This window comes from Meleagris gallopavo, chromosome 3 (genome assembly GCF_905368555.1).
Source record: "Meleagris gallopavo chromosome 3, MGAL_WU_HG_1.1, whole genome shotgun sequence".
In the NCBI taxonomy this organism is placed as follows: Eukaryota; Metazoa; Chordata; class Aves; order Galliformes; family Phasianidae; genus Meleagris; species Meleagris gallopavo.
The window spans coordinates 66213596-66232042 of record NC_139406.1 but is presented as its reverse complement, the minus strand read 5'-3'; the positions used below and the strand labels follow the sequence as shown (position 1 = coordinate 66232042).

General features: G+C 41.0%; 2 protein-coding genes across 5 annotated transcripts in view; both read left to right on the top strand.

Annotated features, from left to right (window-relative positions):
• TPD52 (tumor protein D52) overlaps positions 1-2672 on the top strand; it is a 47833-nt gene extending 45161 nt beyond the window's left edge. For all 4 annotated transcript variants that reach the window (XM_085221328.1, XM_085221327.1, XM_010709065.4 and 1 more), the window contains 2 exons: positions 298-346; positions 1356-2672. In XM_085221328.1, the coding sequence (XP_085077454.1) occupies positions 298-346; positions 1356-1472 (166 nt within the window). In that variant the 3' untranslated portion in view covers positions 1473-2672. The remainder of the gene's footprint in view (positions 1-297; positions 347-1355) is intronic.
• A 283-nt stretch (positions 2673-2955) lies between these two features.
• The window catches only part of MRPS28 (mitochondrial ribosomal protein S28), a 74169-nt gene continuing 58677 nt past the window's right edge, over positions 2956-18447 (top strand). The window contains exons 1-2 of the mRNA XM_085221329.1: positions 2956-3180; positions 16003-16184. Of these exons, the coding sequence (XP_085077455.1) occupies positions 2998-3180; positions 16003-16184 (365 nt within the window). The 5' untranslated portion in view covers positions 2956-2997. The remainder of the gene's footprint in view (positions 3181-16002; positions 16185-18447) is intronic.

Below are 18447 nucleotides of genomic sequence, written 5' to 3'. Positions count from 1 at the left end.
AAGCCAGAAACCTGCTGAAATTCACTGGAAAAAATAAGCTAAATCTGAAAAATTGCTTGTTTTCCCTTCCATGTTGTGATAAAAGAACCTAGTGTTGAGACTGGCAATTGTTAATTGCAGAATGAGCTTATGTAGTATAAGTAGATACAAACTATTTTGGGCTTTCCTTAAAAACAAGGGAAAAGCCCCGAACAAAATACATGTTGACAATGGAAAAAGCCACTGTTTGCTTGTTTTCTGATACTTATACGTTGACTAGATGTGTTTTTAATTCTGTGGTTCCTTTTTGTCTCCTAGAAATTCTTCTACTTTCAAATCTTTTGAAGAAAAAGTTGAAACCTTAAAGGTAAGCATTACTTGCTGATTGTGGAGCTGTGAATGTGGAGAAAAGACCTTTGAGAGCTCTGGGTAATTTTTTTGTTCAAATTTTGACAATTTACCAGTAACTTTAAAGGTGCTTAGGTGATGTCTTTTTAAGTACAGTGGAAATAGTTTCTCTGCCTAATGATTTGAAGAGAAGAAAACAAACCAGGAACATTTGTTTAACATGTATCTAACCTCCACAAACAGCTGGTATAACATACCTAGTATTATATCTTGAAAATATATAGTACAGCTTGGAATGCTTATCTTGTTATAAGCATATTGCACATAAAATGTGCAAGATGTTTGTACCTTAAATTTGCAGATAGCGTTTGTAAAAATAAATTGACTTAGAAAAACTTTAAATGCTGGAAATAACTATTAGTAGCTTCTTCAAGTTAAACAAAGAAACAAAAAAGCAAACTCAGCTTTTAAAAATAATTAGTACATGTTATTAGATTCGGATTTGACTTTTTGGGGCACACTGGGCTAGATAATAAGCATGCAAACAATAACATGCGGCTCTGATGACTGTCTAGCAAGCTGAGTGTTGCTAGTACTCACACAATAGCACACAGTACATACTGCAGAGAGAAATAAAAAGGTAAATGTGTTGCTTTGTGAAAGCATCATAGCTGCCAGTTTTCACTGTGGAACTCAAGATGTGCTCTCAGCCTCAACTGAAAACCATTCGAGATCCTTACAGAGTATACAGCAACTAGTTTAATCTCTGAATTTTTTAAAAATAAGTGGCCTGAAAGGCTGCATGCCTGGATTCCTTGGAATTAGGGCTGTTTCATGCTTCTTGTATCTTGAAGCATGCTTACAATTCTTAAGGTGTTGTCTAAATAATCTGAAGATTATTTCGATGTAGCTCAGTTCTGGAAAAGCTGAGCTGAAGAGGATTAATTAAGCTGCTTTGTGCAGAGGTGCAGCTAACTGGCATGCCAAATAACTGCAGTTTTACATTGAGGGTGTTTTTTGTGATTTAGTCTAAAGTTGGAGGAAGCAAACCTGCCAGCGGAGACTTTGGAGAAGTTCTGAACTCAGCTGCCAATGCCAGTGCCACAGAAACGATTGCAGAAGAGACACAGGAGGAGACCCACTGAGATTCCTGCCTCTATCCTGCTACCCACTGCCAGTTGCTGCAAGCAAGAACCAAGCACACTTGTAACATTCTTTGTGCTCTTTCCACCAGATGTGCTTTTATTTAGCACGTAGTTGTTTTACCAAATTAACTGATAACAAGCTTGTTGTGGGTTCAGATTATTTTTGAAACTAAAATATGTTGGTTGGTTGGGGGTTTTGTGTGGGGAGGGGAATTTTTATGCCTTTCAAGCATTTAAAGGATTTATCCCTTATTTGAAGGCAACCTTAAAAATATAGCAATGAAAAACTCTTTGGAGAAGTTAATTATACTGTACATACATGTGGATACGTAATTCTTTCTGAATCTGTAACTACTGTTCAACTTAACCATTTTGAATCTGTGCTGCTGCCAAACTGAACCTTGCTACTTCACTCCCTTGTCGTTATTTCAGTTAAGTGTTGCCTGCATGGGACACCAGACTTAGAGGGGCACTCCCAGCTTAAAAAAAGGCCTTTAGCAGGCTTAAGATTTGTCCATGAGTTATCCAACTAGGAAGGCTCCGACTATTAGAAGCAAGTTTCCTATTCGTGCTGGTTTAGTTCAGTTATGATAATGCTGTCAGCGTTGCATTTTGTCCTAAGTAATGGGGGAAGATGTACTCTTCTGAACTTTTGATCAGTTGTGAATCATCTTAATTCACAGAGTGGTCTCACATTTACACCAACAAAAATGTGAGGATAAGTCTGGGCGTGAAAGTTGTTCTTCTGTTAGGCATCAAATTGTTTTCAAGTGCTAATGTTGTTTTCCCTGTAGCCTGGCCATTGATAAAATCTGTTTTTTTTTTCTGTAGCTGTGAAGGACCTGCAGCGTCCTGCTCTTGTTAACACCTAAAAGCAGTGCCCAGTGTTGTGCTGCAGCACAGCTCTCCTCCCAGGGCTGCTCTCCTGCCTGTTGCTTTATGCCGTTGTTCTCTTCAGATTCTGTTTTCTGTTTCTGACACAAGATGTGGGTAAGATCGTAATTCTTGGCACATGTTTTTATCGCCACGCTTAGAACTGGAAACAAGCTTTGAAACGGCGGTGTGTGTTCTGTGCGCTCCTTCAACTGCTGCAGATGTATAGAAGAAAAAAGGTTCCCCACGCCTTTATTAGCACGTCAGTTACAGTGTATATATGCTCAACTACATGTCCGAAATTCAATAAAACCAATATGTGAGTAATGTAGCGTCTGTGCAGCGCGGTGTTCACAGGCCGTGTCACAGGGCTGCTCCGCGGAGCAGCCGAGCTCGAAGCGCCGCGTCCGGCAGGTGCCGCTGGATCCCTCCTCGGCCAGGCCCGCCACGCGTGCACCACGTGGAGCAGGCCCGGGGGCAGTGCGGACCGCCCCGGATTCTCCTCGACGGGCGCGAGCGCCGCGGCTGGCCGGGCCGTGCAGTCCCATCTCTTCCTCCCTGCTAAGATGGCGGCCGGTCCGCCTCCGTCGGGTCCCGCGCGCATGCGCCCGGCGGGGTCAGAGTTCGTGCCCCGCCCACCACGCGGGACAACATGGCGGCGCCGGGCTGCTGCCGGGCCGTCGCGCGGACGGGCGCCCGATGGCGGCTGCTGACGGCAGCGAGGCGGTGCAGCGGTCTCCCGCCTGAGGAGCCGTCGGCCGCCGCGTCGCTCCGGCAGCAGCCGCGGAAGGGGCCGGGCAGCGCCAGCGGCACCGCGGCGACGGAACCCCGACAGGTGAGGGAGGGCGCGGCGGGGTGGGGCGGGGCTCCCGATGGCGGGGCGGGGTTCTGCTCCCGCCTGTTCCGCGCTGACGCCGCCCCTCGCCGCGCAGTGCCCGCTCGGTTCCCTTCTCCAGCGGCGCGCTGTGGAAGCCTCGCGTTCCGCGTTTGCTCCGCAGCTATAAGGCTCTCTGCGTCCCTGCCGGCATTTTCTCAGAACAGGGGTTACGCGTGTAGCTACTGAGCCGCAGAATCGTTGAGGTTGGGAAGACCTCAGAGATCATCCAGTGCAACCATTAACCCGCCATTAACACATCCCCACCGAGCGCGGGCCGGCGGTGCTGCCGGCAGGGGGGGGCCGCGGGCTGCGTGCAGCGCCGGCTGTGCGGGGAGCACCTTCGTTAGCGGGAATGTGGCCGGGTTTTGCCGTTTGTTCTCTTGTTTTTTTTTTTTTTTTTCCCAAGCTCGCCTTGAAGGGATGGGCTTTGCTCAGAGGCTGCCCTGCCTTTCTGGAATTCCACCTCTCAGCGTTCAGTCTTTATTGTGGTGCCTTCACCTCGGCATAGCGCTTCTCCTCAGAACCGCAGCTCTCATGCAGCAGCTTAGCACGTGCGTCGTGTCTTCTCTTTGTAGTTAAATTCTTACACGTTACGTAGATATTAAAGAGAACCAACTGTATCCTGGGTGTATTGGGAGTGGTGACGCACTGGAACAGGTTGCCCATGGAGGTTGTGGATGCCCCATCCCTGGAGGCATTCAAGGCCAGGCTGGATGTGGCTCTGGGCAGCCTGGTCTGATGGTTGGCGACCCTGCACAAAGCAGGGGGGTTGAGACTGGATAATCATTGTGGTCCTTTTCAACCCAGGCCATTCTATGATCCTTGTTGTGAAGGTGTTATAAATTGAATTTCACTTCAGTGATCATAATGCTCACTTATGCAATCTTAGAGGCTATCGTATTTAATAACGTGTCTGCCTAAGAACTTGCAGTTGTGGTGTGAAAAATATGTAGTTTGGTCTGCAGGCCATAGAGTAAATTTCATAGTGATTTTCCATCTCTGCAAAAGAAAAGTAACAGAGATCTACAAAATAGTGACTTTTCAGTGGATTGGTATCTAAATAATCGCAGCTGATTTCCTGAATAGATCAGAAATTATTCCTTCAAAAATGTATATCTGTAGGTAGCTCTGAAAACTACAATAGATACAAAGAGCATGATAACACTACGTGATAGAGGAAATTCTCAGCTACATAGCACTCTTTTTCAACACAGTCACCACCATTTGCTGTGCATTTTCACCAGTGATGAAGAAGAGCCTGCATTCTGCACTCATAAAAATCTGCATCAGTGTTGAAACGCAGCACCCACTGCCTCACTGTGCTCACAGCTACTGTTTGGTCTCAATAACCATTCAGCAAGCATCATGAATGTAAATGCATGCCATTTTTTTTTTTCCATGTGAGGGAGTTAAATGACAGCTCTTTGCTTCATACTTATTTCCATGTCAGACACCATTGTGTCAGAGTGCCCCTCTGCTGCCGTCTATTGCACAGTAACAGCATGTAATGGAGTATTGGTGGGAGGGTTCAACTTCTGCTACCATACCACCAACATCCACCTCTGCAGTGTTGGGCCAAGAGAATAAAATAGGAAGCATTACTTTCAGAGCAGCCCTCACAGTTTCACATTTGTTTTGCAAGACACATGCTCAGGAATTTCAGGTACTTAAATTTTTGTTACTGTCTTCAGAAATGAAGTATCATTGGTCGCAAAGAGAAGAAGGATGACAAAAAGTGTTTCTAGTAGGTGATAGAAAGAGCTGTCATAGCTGCTTGTATTTCAGGGGAGAGATTAAAAACCAAGACACAAAAGCAGTAGTTTTGAAGGAGTGTATCACTCTGTTACAAAGGTACGTGTATATTCTTCATGAAGAATACATATCTGTGTTGCTTAAGCAGCATCTGGGTTAAAACTAATTGTGTAACACTGAATGTTTTGAATAATAATCCACATAATTTATAGTGTAATTACCAATATGGAATGGTTCTCTTGATCTGTCTTTCTACCTGGGATATCAGTCAGAAGATGGTTCTACTGAGGTTGCAGTTACTTGAGAACAAGAATACGTAGTGCATTATTCACTTAATTGTAGTGTTTCGTGGGGCACCTATAACCTCTCTGTGTCTGGAGCTCTCTTTCAGTCTTAACAAACAGTTTTAGATAGCTTGAGGGTTAGACAGGAATTGAAATCCTTCCCAGCAATCAGCAGCGATGGCTCCCTTTTGGGGATCCGTGGATCCATGGACTAGGCTCACCCTGGGCTGGAGATTGCCCTGGTGTAGAGATGAGATGATTTCTCTTCAGAACTAAACTGAAGAGCTGAATGTTTTGGGTGTCCTGCCTGCTGTGACTCCCGTTGTGCTCAGCATGCAGGTGGGGGGGGAATCCCACTTCTGAGAGCTGATATTGTTTAGGAACTCTTTGCAACTCTTGGTTCTTATTTCTTTTCATCTCTTTTCATGTATTTCGAAAAGTAGTAAGAGTTGCATTTTGAAGAACTGTTATTTCCACTTTCTTCCAAGTGTATCTAAATGAAGATTTGAAAATACCTGGAGAACCTTCATTTTATGACAACGAGAGTTGGTATTGAGTCAGCCAGGTCCCATATGTATGGGATTTGGAGGGGGTAACCCTTCATGGTTTTGGTAGTATTCAGATGTATCAGCGATGTAACCTCACCACTCTCAGCTTCAAATGGACAATGGATTTACATCACAAGAGGTAGCAGAAGCAGCTACAGGTACTTAATTCCTCCTGACGCAGCTGTGATCGTTTTCCCCACCCCAGATGTACTCTGTGGTTCTATGCTGATCATCCTAAACATGGTTGCTTAAAGTCACAGAAAAAAAGAGATACAGAGACAATTTATATAACATAAAATCCAGACTCCAACAAAACAGAGTATAGTTTATATAATGTTAATAAGGGGCACATTTACATGTAGCTGAGTCAGAAGTCACCTGGTTTTAGATTTACTAAGGTAGTGCATTTATTGTATGAACAGTGTTCCTACATTTGGTTTGATTTCCTACATTTGTTCCTCCATTTGATTTTGATTTTGATTATGAAGAAGAGAAGGCTGCGGGGTGACCTCATTGCAGCCTTTCAGTACCGAAAGGGAGCCTACAAACAGGGGAATCAACTCTTTGAAAGAGTAGATATTAGCAGGATGAGGGGAAATGGTTTTAAGTTGAGGGAGGGAAGATTTAGGTTGGACGTCAGGGGGAAGTTCTTTACAGAGAGAGTGGTGAGGTGCTGGCACAGGCTGCCCAGAGAGGCTGTGGATGCCCCGTCCCTGAAGGTGTTCAATGCCAGATTGGATGGGGCCCTGGGCAGCCTGGTCTAGTATTAAATGGGGAGGTTGGTGGCCCTGCCTATGGCAGGGGAGTTGGAGCATCATGATCCTTGAGGTCTCTTCCGTCCCTGGCCATTCTGTGATTTAGCAATGTGTAGTAAGATGACGGTGACAAGTCATCTTCCAAAATACATGCTCTTTTGTAAGTTTAAAGAACTGTTCTCATCCTGCATCTAGATGATGAGTTGTAGAAATATTCATTGTCAAACCAGAGGTTGTGATATTTAAAGTGCGATTCAGGAAAACCTGGATTCTGCACAGCTTACAAATAATATTCCTGTTTTTTGTTTGTTTGTTTGTTTGTTTGTTTGTTTTAAGTTCTGCTTGATCCTACCTGAAAAATGTAATTAGAAGACCTGGAAGGGTAGTTTCCACCACGATGCTGTACTGGTTAAGTGCTACGTGTATTTAGTTAAGTGTTATTTGCATCTCTTTAGAACATGCTTACTTCACAGTATTATGTTGTTCATTATTATGAGGACTATGTATATAGAATTGCAACATACAAATATAATGCCATCTGCACAGCTGAAACAATTCTAATTAGAAGTTATTCTGCGTGCAGAAATAAAATGATATTCTTCAGTCAGCATTGTAACAAGTGCCAAAATATGGAGCTTGCTGGAAAGTTAAGAGCAAGGCAAAGACTGAACTTTAAGTATGAACATCATTCGCTTTCAAATACTGTATGGTGAATCTTTCGTTATTTTTAAAATACAGGACTAATCCTTTCTCAATTCCTAACCAATATATAATTTAAAAACACTTAAAAAAAAAAAAAAGTTTAACCAGTGTGGGAGTTGGCTTAGAAATTGTGTGTTTAATAAGTTTCCAAGCATAATCTTTCAGTGCTGTATGGCAAGTATGACAGCAATCATACTCGTCTCTTACAACATCTGTGACCTTTTTTAGTTCCTTTTGGATAATACTGCAAAATATCGAAGTCCTATTCTTAATGTAACTGGAGTTTGGTTCTTACAAAATGGGCACAAAATGAAGATTTTTCAGTGAAAATCAGTTATAGCATGCAGTTCACATCAGCTTTGTAGAAACTGTTGCGTACGGGCCTCCTTCTTAGTACCAACTCTTCTCAGCTGGAAGTCAGTGAATTGGCTCAGCTCTTACAGATCTTCTTTGGAGTTATGTGTCTGGAGATGTCACTGCTTGCATACAGCATAGGGAAAAATGGTATCTGTGTTATTGACATTGTATAGGTACATAGATAACTGAAGATTGAACAATTGACTTTTAGGCTGCAGAGGGTCGTTGTGGCTGTCTAGTCTGACCTGCACATAAAGTACTGCATTTTCAGCCATAGAATCTTAGGCTTTTTTTTCCCCTTCAAGTTGTCAACCATAATGTATGCATGTAAGAAGGCAACATCAGAGATTCTGTTCCAGTGTTTCTTTTGGTGTTGGATATCCACATAAAGTAGATATCTATGTGGGATTTCCAGCAGGGTTTTTAAAAGTGTTAATTGAAAAAATAAGATATACCTCCCTTTCCAGAGCCCATAGCTGAGCCAACTGCCGACGGATCAGTGAAAGCAGATTTCAGTCCCCTGGCTCACAACAGAGGTTTCAAACAGCGTCGGAAGGTTTTGCCCAAGCTGCCCGCAAGTGTTACAGAGAGGTACTGCTTTCTCAGAATGCCCTCAGGGTGGGGGTCTTTTCCTCAGGCACTTCAGTTCCTGTCCTGCAGGCCCCATGGGAGCGTTGGCACTTGTGGTGCATTGGGTGCAGCCAAGTCACTGCCAGTATTTACCTTCATGGTCCTGGAGGTTATGCAGATACCTGGGCCATAGCTGTGCTGCTTGACACTCCATCTGCACTATTGAAAAAAACAAGGGGCCAAGATTTTAAGGAAAGCACCTTACAAATCATTAGGCTTGCACAGTGAATCAGTTGCCAAAAATTTTAATATCTTCAGTGAAATGTAAATGATGCTTTGCCAGAACACTTAGTCACTGCTTCTCACAAGGGATGCCGAAGTGTTTAATTTCAGTTTTACTTCCAGCCTTTTTGGCTGAAGAGGTTTGTTTATTTTGCTTTCTAAACTGAAACCACATTTCTACTTTGTACTGGGGGAAATGTATGGATGTTCCTCTTTTGGTTGGAACAACTGAAAAAGTTTGTTTTGCTTTTTGGTGATTCTTTGGGGATGCGTTTAATTTTAAGGCTCTGATGGGAAATACCTCTGGACAGTTAAAACCCTAAATATGTGAGTTTTTGAATGTTAATAAAGATTTAATAAAGATAAGAATGGAAGCATAGCAGTCAATTTCCTTTATCCTGTTCTAGGTAAAAGAGCTGTTTGCCTTTTTCAGACATCGATTCTGAGATTTATTTCTTCTAAATTGTGAGGTGTTGTGCTCTTCTTACATTAAAGATCCCTTCCAACCCAAACCCAAATAGAACTCCATGGTTCTATTGTTGATATATCACCTTATGTTAATGAAAAAAAAAGGTATTTTCTTCTCCCTTTTCCTTTTTTTTTTTTTTTCCCCCCCAAAATTTCCTTTAAAGACATGGCTATAGACACTATTTATGTTGATTCTGAAGCTGGATGGTTTGTTTTTTTGGCTGTCACTGAGGTTGAAATTTGCATCATTACTCAGATTTGGATAGAACTTTATGGATATGTTACTGCTGGAATTTCTCTGCTTTTGTTTGTTGGTGCCTTCAGAAATGCTGCTGTTCCCTTAATGTCCAAATCCCTTTGTCTTCAGAACATGATGTGCAGAAGAGCAAAGGAGACTTGGTGATCCCAGATAGAGCTTTCTGTTATTTCTTGTGCTGGCTGCAGATTTTAAGTGATTAATACTAGAATACATTGCATTCCCTGCAGCTAAAATGCTTTCCCTGAAGATTTCAGATCATCATGGTGTGAGATAGTGTACAACTCTTGTGTTTACAGAGTCTGGGCATGAAAAGTCTTTGCAAAGAAAGGAAATTGTATGAATCTTTTTGTTAATATCTTCTTGCCTTCTAGCAGGGAAGTTTCCAGTTTTCTCCTTGATTGCTTTTAGAGCCGTCCTTTGTGACTTTACAGTCATTAATCATAGATTTTCCCCTGAATCACTGCTTTTATTTCTGCTTTGAATCACGGATCCTTCTTTTATGCTTTCTCTTTGGACCGTTTTCCTTCAGTAGCTTTATTAAATAACACAAATCTTGCTTTTGTTTCAGTTTTTCTATGGTAGTTAATTTTCAAAACCCTTTATTAGCAAGAATGGTATGCTAGCTTCTCACCATTATCTGTTTTCATGGAATAAAATGGAAAAGTCTCTCATTGTAGGGAAGCTGAAGAGATCTTCCTTGTCTTTGCGGTGGTCCAATTTGGACTGTGATTTCAATCTGTTGGCAAGCAGTCTGAACTTCAATTGTTTCATTTTTTTAAGTTTTGGTTTTTTTTTTTAGATAGGACAAAACCTCTGGCCATTAATAGGGGGGAAAACAGCTATATTAGAATGGGAATATTGCAAAACACAAAGAGTAAACTCTAGAGTTGCTGCTGTCTTTGATTATAACTGTATGCTATCGATGGGATTTCATTGAGCTTTGAATCCCATTCAGCTGCTCATGAACTTTATTAGTTGAATTTCGCTGGCACTTGTATAAAATTACTTGCACACTTCCAGCTAACACTTGTGACCTAATTTGCTGTATGCAGAGCTGTGTGAAGAATATATATTTTTTTTATATTGTGCATAGTTTCACATCTGCTTTGTCCATAAAGTTTTTAAAAATACTGAGTAACATTTAAATATTTGCCTTATTAAATTTTTCAATTTTTCAGTGAGTTTTTAGTTGTACCTTGCTTATGGTATAGAATTGATTTCAAAGGGATATTTTAGCAAAAAGTGGAATTAGATTTAAAAAATAGTAAAAGAGCACTAGAGAGGAATTCAAAAACGAACTGTGAATCGCTGGGAACCATTACCGTATTGAGGCCTTGTATTTAGGCTTATATCCAGTTAACAGTGCACACTTGCAGTAGTCACGGTGTATGGAAAAGCAAAGTCTGGTAGGCCAGTAGAGAGCAATGAATCTTTTTAGGTTGCGGGTTGAAATAATTGACTTATCAATGTGTGTGTATGGTCAGGTGAAGGCTTAATGAATTTTAATATTCTTTATAGCAGGATCTCAGTCTTCTCTATTTATTAAATAAAATAATACATGTTGAATGAGATCACAGGGCTTTTGGTTCTGACCCACAGCTCATAACAACACAACCTTGGGTCAGATGGCTCAGGACCTTTTCCAGTCAGGTTTGGGCATCTCCCAGCCATTTTGCCTTTAGCTGTTGTAGCATCGTACCAACTTGTTATTTCACATCAGTTTTTTCATTTTATTACTTTATATAACTAAGCTGGGACAGAAAAACCTTTCTAGCTGTGGGTGGCAGTGCTGAGGAGACAGATTTCACAGTTAAATAGAGGATTGCAATCTTTGCATGCTGCTTGCTGCTGCTGTGTCTTCACCCCCCTAGCTGTAGCCCTCTGATTACCAATCTCCCATCTCACTTCTCCATGTTTCATCCATATCTCTTGCATTCCAACATGCGGGCTGCTTGTCTTTGCAAGCAAACACAAAACATGTGGCTGGAGTTTGAAAGATGTCTTGTGCAGTGGGTGGGATGGGACCACCCTGCTTGCATGGTCATAGGCTTTGCTCCAGAATTTGTATGCTACTTTCCTCCATTGGAGAACTCCTTTCACTTGGACCTTATTGGGGTTTAAATCTATGACTTTTTAAGCTCTCCAGTTGGTATTTATAACCTTGCAGAATATTTTGTTATTAAAAGAGCTGCATTTTTATTATTATTATTAAACTATGTACAGAGAGAGTGGAAGGCATCCAGATATTTATGAATAACTTTCAAACCTGGAAAATTAGAAGACAAATCAAACAGGCTAGGATTTTAAGGGGAAAAAAAAGTCTTTACACTTCAGGTTCTTGGAAAGAATGTTTTGTTTGTGCTTCTGACTTTTTTGTGGTCTCTAACTTTTGTAACTAGATGAGTGATCAATTCATTGTATGTATCCCAGCTGTATGGGTAATGCTCAGTAAGAATCAGAGAAGAGCACTGTTTTACTGTCTTACTGTTTTTCTGTAGCTCCGTTGTGGGGATTGCAGGTAAGGAGATTTAGAAATCAGGGAGGAAAATACTACTCAACATGCCATTAAATCTCTTTAAAAATTTGAGGTAAGTTCCTTCCTAATGAACGCTCCTTTAGATTATTCAAAGAACTGGGAAAAAATCCTGTATTTTAGCTTGTTCTCTGTCTCTAGGCTTTTCCCAGCCATATTCTTGACGGGGTGACTCAATGGAGTCTTTCCATGATTCCTGTATACTTGAATTAGATCTTCATGCTCCTGAGAAGTTCCTCTCCAGGGAGCAGAATGAAGAAAACTGTGGACTTGTAGACCAGCGATACCATTGAAGTAGATTGCATTATTTTCTTGGAAAACTGTCCACAGTGAAGAATGACAACTGAATTCTTGGTACATGAGCTAAATCGGGTCTCGCTGACTTTATGTTCTAGGAAGGAACCAGTACATCTATCAGTGTATAAAGATAGCACTTGTGTGTTGTGTACAGAGATTATTTCCCAGGCGAGTTTGCATGGGGGAGAAGAGCTTTAGGTCTGTGTTTTTTCCTGCCAGGGAGATAGAACGATGTTATTAACTAGAATCTCCTCTGGAGATATTCAGAAGTTGCTTGGGTGCTTTCTTGTGCAACTTAATATAGGGAACCTGCTTTAGCAGAGGGGTTGGACTGCATGATCTCCAGAAGTCCCTTCCAACCCGTATGATTTTGTGATACTGCATACAGTGTGCCATTGTGTGGAAAGAGCAGGAATGATGTGAGTGTGATTTATCAGTGACACAAGGCCAGTATTTAGCAGTGTATCCCAGGGGTCAGTATTGGCAGAAAAGGCCCCGGGGATCTCGGTGGACACCCAAGTTGAACGTGAGTCAGCTGTGTGCCATTGCTGTCAGGAAGGCATCCTGGCTGCATTAGGCGAAGTGTTGCCAGCAGGTGGGGGGATGTGATCCTTTCTGCAGCACTGGTGAGGCTGTATCCAGAGTGCTGTGTCCAGTTCTGGGCTTCCCATGCAGGAGAGACATGGATGTTCTCAAGAGAGCCTAAAACAGGAGCACCTCTGCTATGAGGAAAGGCTGAGAGAGGTGGAACTGCTCAGCTTGGAAAAGAGCTCTGTTGTAAATTAATAAGACTTAAAGGACCTTAGAGGGTTTTTTGTAAAACGTTTAGTCTCAGAGCAGGTGAAGTATGTGGAAGGATGATCTGTCTGAAAACAGTCTTCTGAAGAGCTAGCATCTCTACTAGCTGATGGTCCTGAGTTTGTGTCTCTGTCTTCCGTATTATTGTATACTGCCATTCTGGATTTAAATTATATGTGTTTTTGAGTCCCTGCACACAGGATTCCCAGTAGTTGGACTTGATGATCCTTGTGGATCCCTTCCACCCCGTAGTATTCTAAGATTCTATACATTACCTCTTGATTATGTTAATTTTTGCTTGGAAAAGTTGTTTTTCTGTGGGGCGCTTAGCTGCTCTTTCTGAATGTCCAGAAAAAATCCTTTGCTGTGAGCATTTCTGGTATAATTTTTCCAGTGATTGTCTTCACTGTTATTTTCCTTGGAAAAGCTGAACTCAGGAGCACAGATTGAGAAATAAAGTAGTACTGGTTGGGAAAGGAGAGATTAAAACAGTCAGCAAAAGAGCCACAGGTAATGGACAAAGTAGTTAACCAGGGAGTTTTGTTGTACTTGGCTGGCATTGCTTGGTGCTGAGTGGCAAGCTACAACTAAGATGTGATTCATCATCTTTGAAAACAATATTTGTGATCCCAAATGACAACAGATGATAGAAAAGGGTTTATTACTATATCACTTCAGAGGGGCAAACAGTTGAATTCCAAGGCGAGTGATTTTTGATACTCTAGTGATTTTATAATGAGAATATCAGGGGAAGACCTCTGAATTTTGCACTTTTTGGTACTGCAGTTTCCTTTAAAGCAGATTTCCTAATTTCTGTATGAGGACTGATGTGTAATCTCTTGCCCAAATGGAGTCATTTTGAAGGGGTGATCACTTTGAACGCAAGCTTATGGCTTCTATGTTGAATTAAGTTGCATGTTGATTATTACCACTGCTCCATCAATTTGTATGATACATCTCATATAAGTACTTCCTCTTACCGATTCCTCCGTTTTGCATTTATTCTTGAAGCACTTACAAATGTGTCCTATGCAGTTAATTTTTATGTATTTGATTTTAGACTACATTGTAAATTCCTATGCTTGAAACCATATATGATAGTAGCACTCCTGTATGAAATCCTATTTCTTCGCTGGTGGTTGGTTTACTATCACCAGCAGCTTGCTTTCTGGCTGTGTGCATGTGTGTGTTGGAAGGCACGTTGTTTGGTCCTTGTCCTCGGGATGCTACATTGAAGCTGTTCCATTTTCTGAAGCAGCAAACTGAGCGGGGTGTCACATTTCTAGCTTTTAATTCCTGAGGTTATATCGTGTCTGAGCAGCCCACACTGTTTGTGCATTCCAGGAAAACTGGAATTTCAAACTGTTGCTTGTTTTGACTTCGTTGAGAGTAAAAGTTTCCAAATGTGCAAATGGAAAATGGTGGCATTCTTCTCTGTTAGTAGGAAACGTAGATGACTTTTTGTGTTTGCTTGAAGCAGTCAGAGGAAAGTATCCCTGCTCCTCCCCCATCCCCCAGTTCTGTCATGTTTGGTAAATAACATGTTTGCGGATGCAAGACGTCTTTTGTCTGTGGTGCAGGAAGGCATGGTTTTGATTCTTTGATTTCAATAACTTGCAGCCTGATGGTGGTGGTTGGTAACCCTGCCCATGTCAGGAGGTTGGAACTAGGTGATCTTTAAGGTCCCTTCCAACCCAAGCCATCCTGTGATGAAGGAAGAAAATTCCTGAAGTGCATTGCCTTTGCTGTTGTGTTACATGCTGCAATGTGATTATTTCCCACTGCTCTATACTACAGTGCCATGGAAAGCCAGGGAGAAGCAGTCAGTGCTAGCCTCTGTTCTGAGGGCTTAGTAACTGTAAAGAGAGTTTATAATGCTTTGTTTACAAATTCTAGATTATTCTTGCTTTCTCACTGGTGAGAGGGGTGTGATTTAGTTAAACTTCATGCCCTGAATTCATAGAATCACTAAGGTTGGAAAAGACCTCTAAGATCATGTAGTCCAGCTGTCAACCCATCACCACCATGCCCACTAATCACGTCCCTCGATGCCACATCTCCACATGTTTCTTGAACACATCCAGGTTGGTGACCCCACCAAGCCCCTGGGCAGCCTGTTCCAATTCATTACCATTCTTTCAGAGAAGAAATTTTTCCTAGTATGCAACCTTTTGGGGCAATTTCAGGCCCAAGTTCCTCTGCACTGAGCAGAGCTTTGAGTGGCCACAAATTCTGAATATGCCCATGTATCCCTGTCACATTCATAAGCTGTTGTGAACAACTCAGTCACTGTAGTATCTTACTGGAAATAGTAATTCACTATGAGAATGTTTAGCCGTATTTCTTCTCTCCAATAAAGTGATTCCCTTTGATTCACCTCTTGGATTTCAGTTACAGATTGCTTCCAAAATGTGTATTCCCTTTCAGTGGTACTAATCTTTAAAAAGTGGTCATGTTTAGTATATCAGATGAATAATATATGAGAAGGAGTTCATTCCGATGTAGCTGGGTATGTTTGCCAAGCATGACATGGGAAGCACATGACCATCAGTCTTAGACTGCAGAATAAAAGTGTAGAAGAGCAGGAGGGTATATGTTCTCACGTTTTCCTAAAGCTCTATGGGAAATAACTAGCATTATATTTATTTAGTTACTGAATCAAAATATTATCTGGTATTGTAGACTAAAAAATGAGAAAAGTGATGGTTCATTTTTTTCTTAACATCTTAGATCAGTCCTGTCTATGCTTTTCTACTTCTGCTATTTTGTCAAAATAGTTTTGTTCTTTAAATTGAAGATTTAAGTACTATTCATTAAAAAATAGTTGCATGAATGATTGCAGGGTGTTAACTCTGCTTTGGTTTTCACAAAGGAGATAACAAAGATATGGGCTATGTTCTTTGCAGGGCTAATTTTGGGAATGCATTTTAGAGTTAACTTGCCCAACCAGTAGTAGAATATGTTGTAGTCTTAGTCTTAGTCTTCAATATGTGAAATATTTTGGGTTGGAGAAATGTAACACATGTCTCCCGAGAAGTCTTAATAAAAATGCACCAGAAGCATGAAATCCTTACTTGTAATTTAGTGAGTGAAGCCTTTTTCTATTCTATGAGTTTGATTTATTTCCTCCTTGAGATGATACCTTTTGTGAAATGGTACTTTTCTTTATCTGTAGGTTCCTTCAGAGAAATCGGAATCCTTTGCAGCTATGTTGAGACACTCACCTTTGATTCAGATGGGACCTGCCAAGGATAAAATCGCCATTGGTCAAATATTCCATGTTGTAGAAGATGACCTTTATATAGATTTTGGAGGCAAGTTTCACTGTGTCTGCAAAAGACCAGAAGTAGATGGAAAGTAAGTAATAAATGATGGTAAACGATTAAAATAGGTGAATAACAAACTGATAAGTAATTGGACTTGATGATCTTAGACTTTCATGGTTTGTGTGAATTACATGGTTAAAACTAGGCAAGTTTAATCCTTGTGCAGAATTAATATCTGTGTAGCTCAGGAGTCATTCTGTTGTATTCATATTTTTTTGTAAATTTGCTTTATTGATACCTACATTGTTTATGAAGAACAAAGGAAGTTGGTTTTCTTTAAAGTGTAGGTTGTTTGCAGAACACTAGTTACAGTTCTAGAGTAATTTGTTAACATTTCTGTTAACATTTTGTGATAACCTGTATATTCAGGGTAACGGAAGTTTTCTTCAACTGAAATGCATGCTGGCAGAAAATTGATAATGGACTGATAAGTTTTGTGATAAAATGACACTGTGTTTGTGATTATGATTTTGCTTTTGTTCCTGCTTGATTCAAGACAGTTAATGTGCTCTTCAGTTTGTTTCTTGAAAATAACTAGATCCTTGCAATTTCTGATGAAGCCAGAGAACAACTTAGTTACAGCGGTGCTTCAGTTACAGAGAAGGAAATCTTCTCAGTTTAAGAAGGTGGTGCTGTAAAAAGAAGCATCAGCTTTTCATCGTGAAGGCCTTAAACCTAATCCATTACTTCTGTAAAATAAACAGTATATCCACGTGTGTTTGAGAAACCTCTGCTCTCTGTGATTTTCAAGGAGAAAGCATAGCACATGTGAACAGAATGCAGACTGATTGAGTCTTGTTCTCCTCAGTTGGAGCCATCAAATCCTTAGAGTTGGAAGGGACCTCTGAAGGCCATCTAGTCCAACTCCCCTGCAGTGAACAATTCTGTGTCACTTTGCAGCAGCTGCAGTTGAGAAACTCCTTTTTTTGTTTCAAATCTCCCTAAAGGGAGACTTCTCATTGTCTCATTTCCACTCATGCAGTTGGCTTCACCTTTTGGCCAATGGGGCTTTGATCACTGAGAAACAGGGAAGTTGTTACTATCTGAGTTCTTAAAATGAGCTTTATTTATGGAAATACTTCTCCGTTTAGTGAATATGGAATTTTCATGCTGTATCAAGTGAAAGCCACCACGGGCAGGAACTGTCTTTTCTAAATATATGTACATGAGATGATATATGGGGAGCTTGTACGTTATTTACTTGTGATATTACAGTTCTTAATAGATTATCAGAGTCAATGTGCTGTCCTAAACTATAACAAGTACACTTGGGAAGGCAGTAGTTAAGCAGAAAAGGTAGGTGAGCAACAGATTCTGGTGGAAGTCACATTTATAAGCTTTCTTAACACCTTATGATTATGTATTATTTAAAGATATCTTGCCTGTTTGTTTCCAGGATGCTTTATCACTTTGATTTTAATATGGAAGCAAAATACCATTTTTTAAAATGTATAACATTAAAATATTTAGATCCATCTCTTTTCCTCATTTTTTCCTTGAGAGAGGAGAAGCATCTCTTTTAGTCTGCAAGATGACTGTGTCTAAAACATTAAGTACATTTCCTGTGACAAACAGCTCTAAAATTATTTGATTTAAAAAAAACCAAAAAACAACTTATTAGAAATAATGACATCTTTGTGCACAAATTTGTGATAGTAAACTTCTTGTATTGACTTTAAGTCACTAACCAGTGTTCTTTCACCTGGTGAGTGGTGAGCTCTCCACCCTCTGCTTCCTCCTGTGTTGTTAGCATCTTGTTTTGTAGTGGTGCTCTGTAATATTGAGATGAGGAGACAGAGTGTGGATAAAAATGTATCTCAGTGAGATACATCTTTCTAAAAAAAAATCTCACAGGTGGGCAAGTGTTTGGTCTGATGCTTCTCTTCTTACTCCTTTCATCTTGCTCTTGATGTTGGATTTCTTTCCTGTTGGCGCATGCTGGTGCTCAGCACTAGGAGTGTAAGCCTGGCATTGAGAGGATCTAGGCTAATAATAGTTTTGCCTGTCTGTTGCAGTGATAAAAGCAGGTAGACCTACATACTGTTGTGCCTCCCCCTGCCTTGGAGTGGCAGTAGAGTCTGCACGTTTTGGAACTGAAGGCAATACTTCACCTAGTGATACAGGCAGCATCCCCTGCACCAAGAATGTGGTGTCAGTGGAGTAGCAGTGTTAATCCAAATACACCCATACGTCCCCAGCTTTCATTTGAGATGTAGGAGACCTGTTCACATCCCTTTCAATCCCAGAGCCTGAACTTGTTGATGCTTTCGTAAGCGTTTAAATGCTGTATGGAC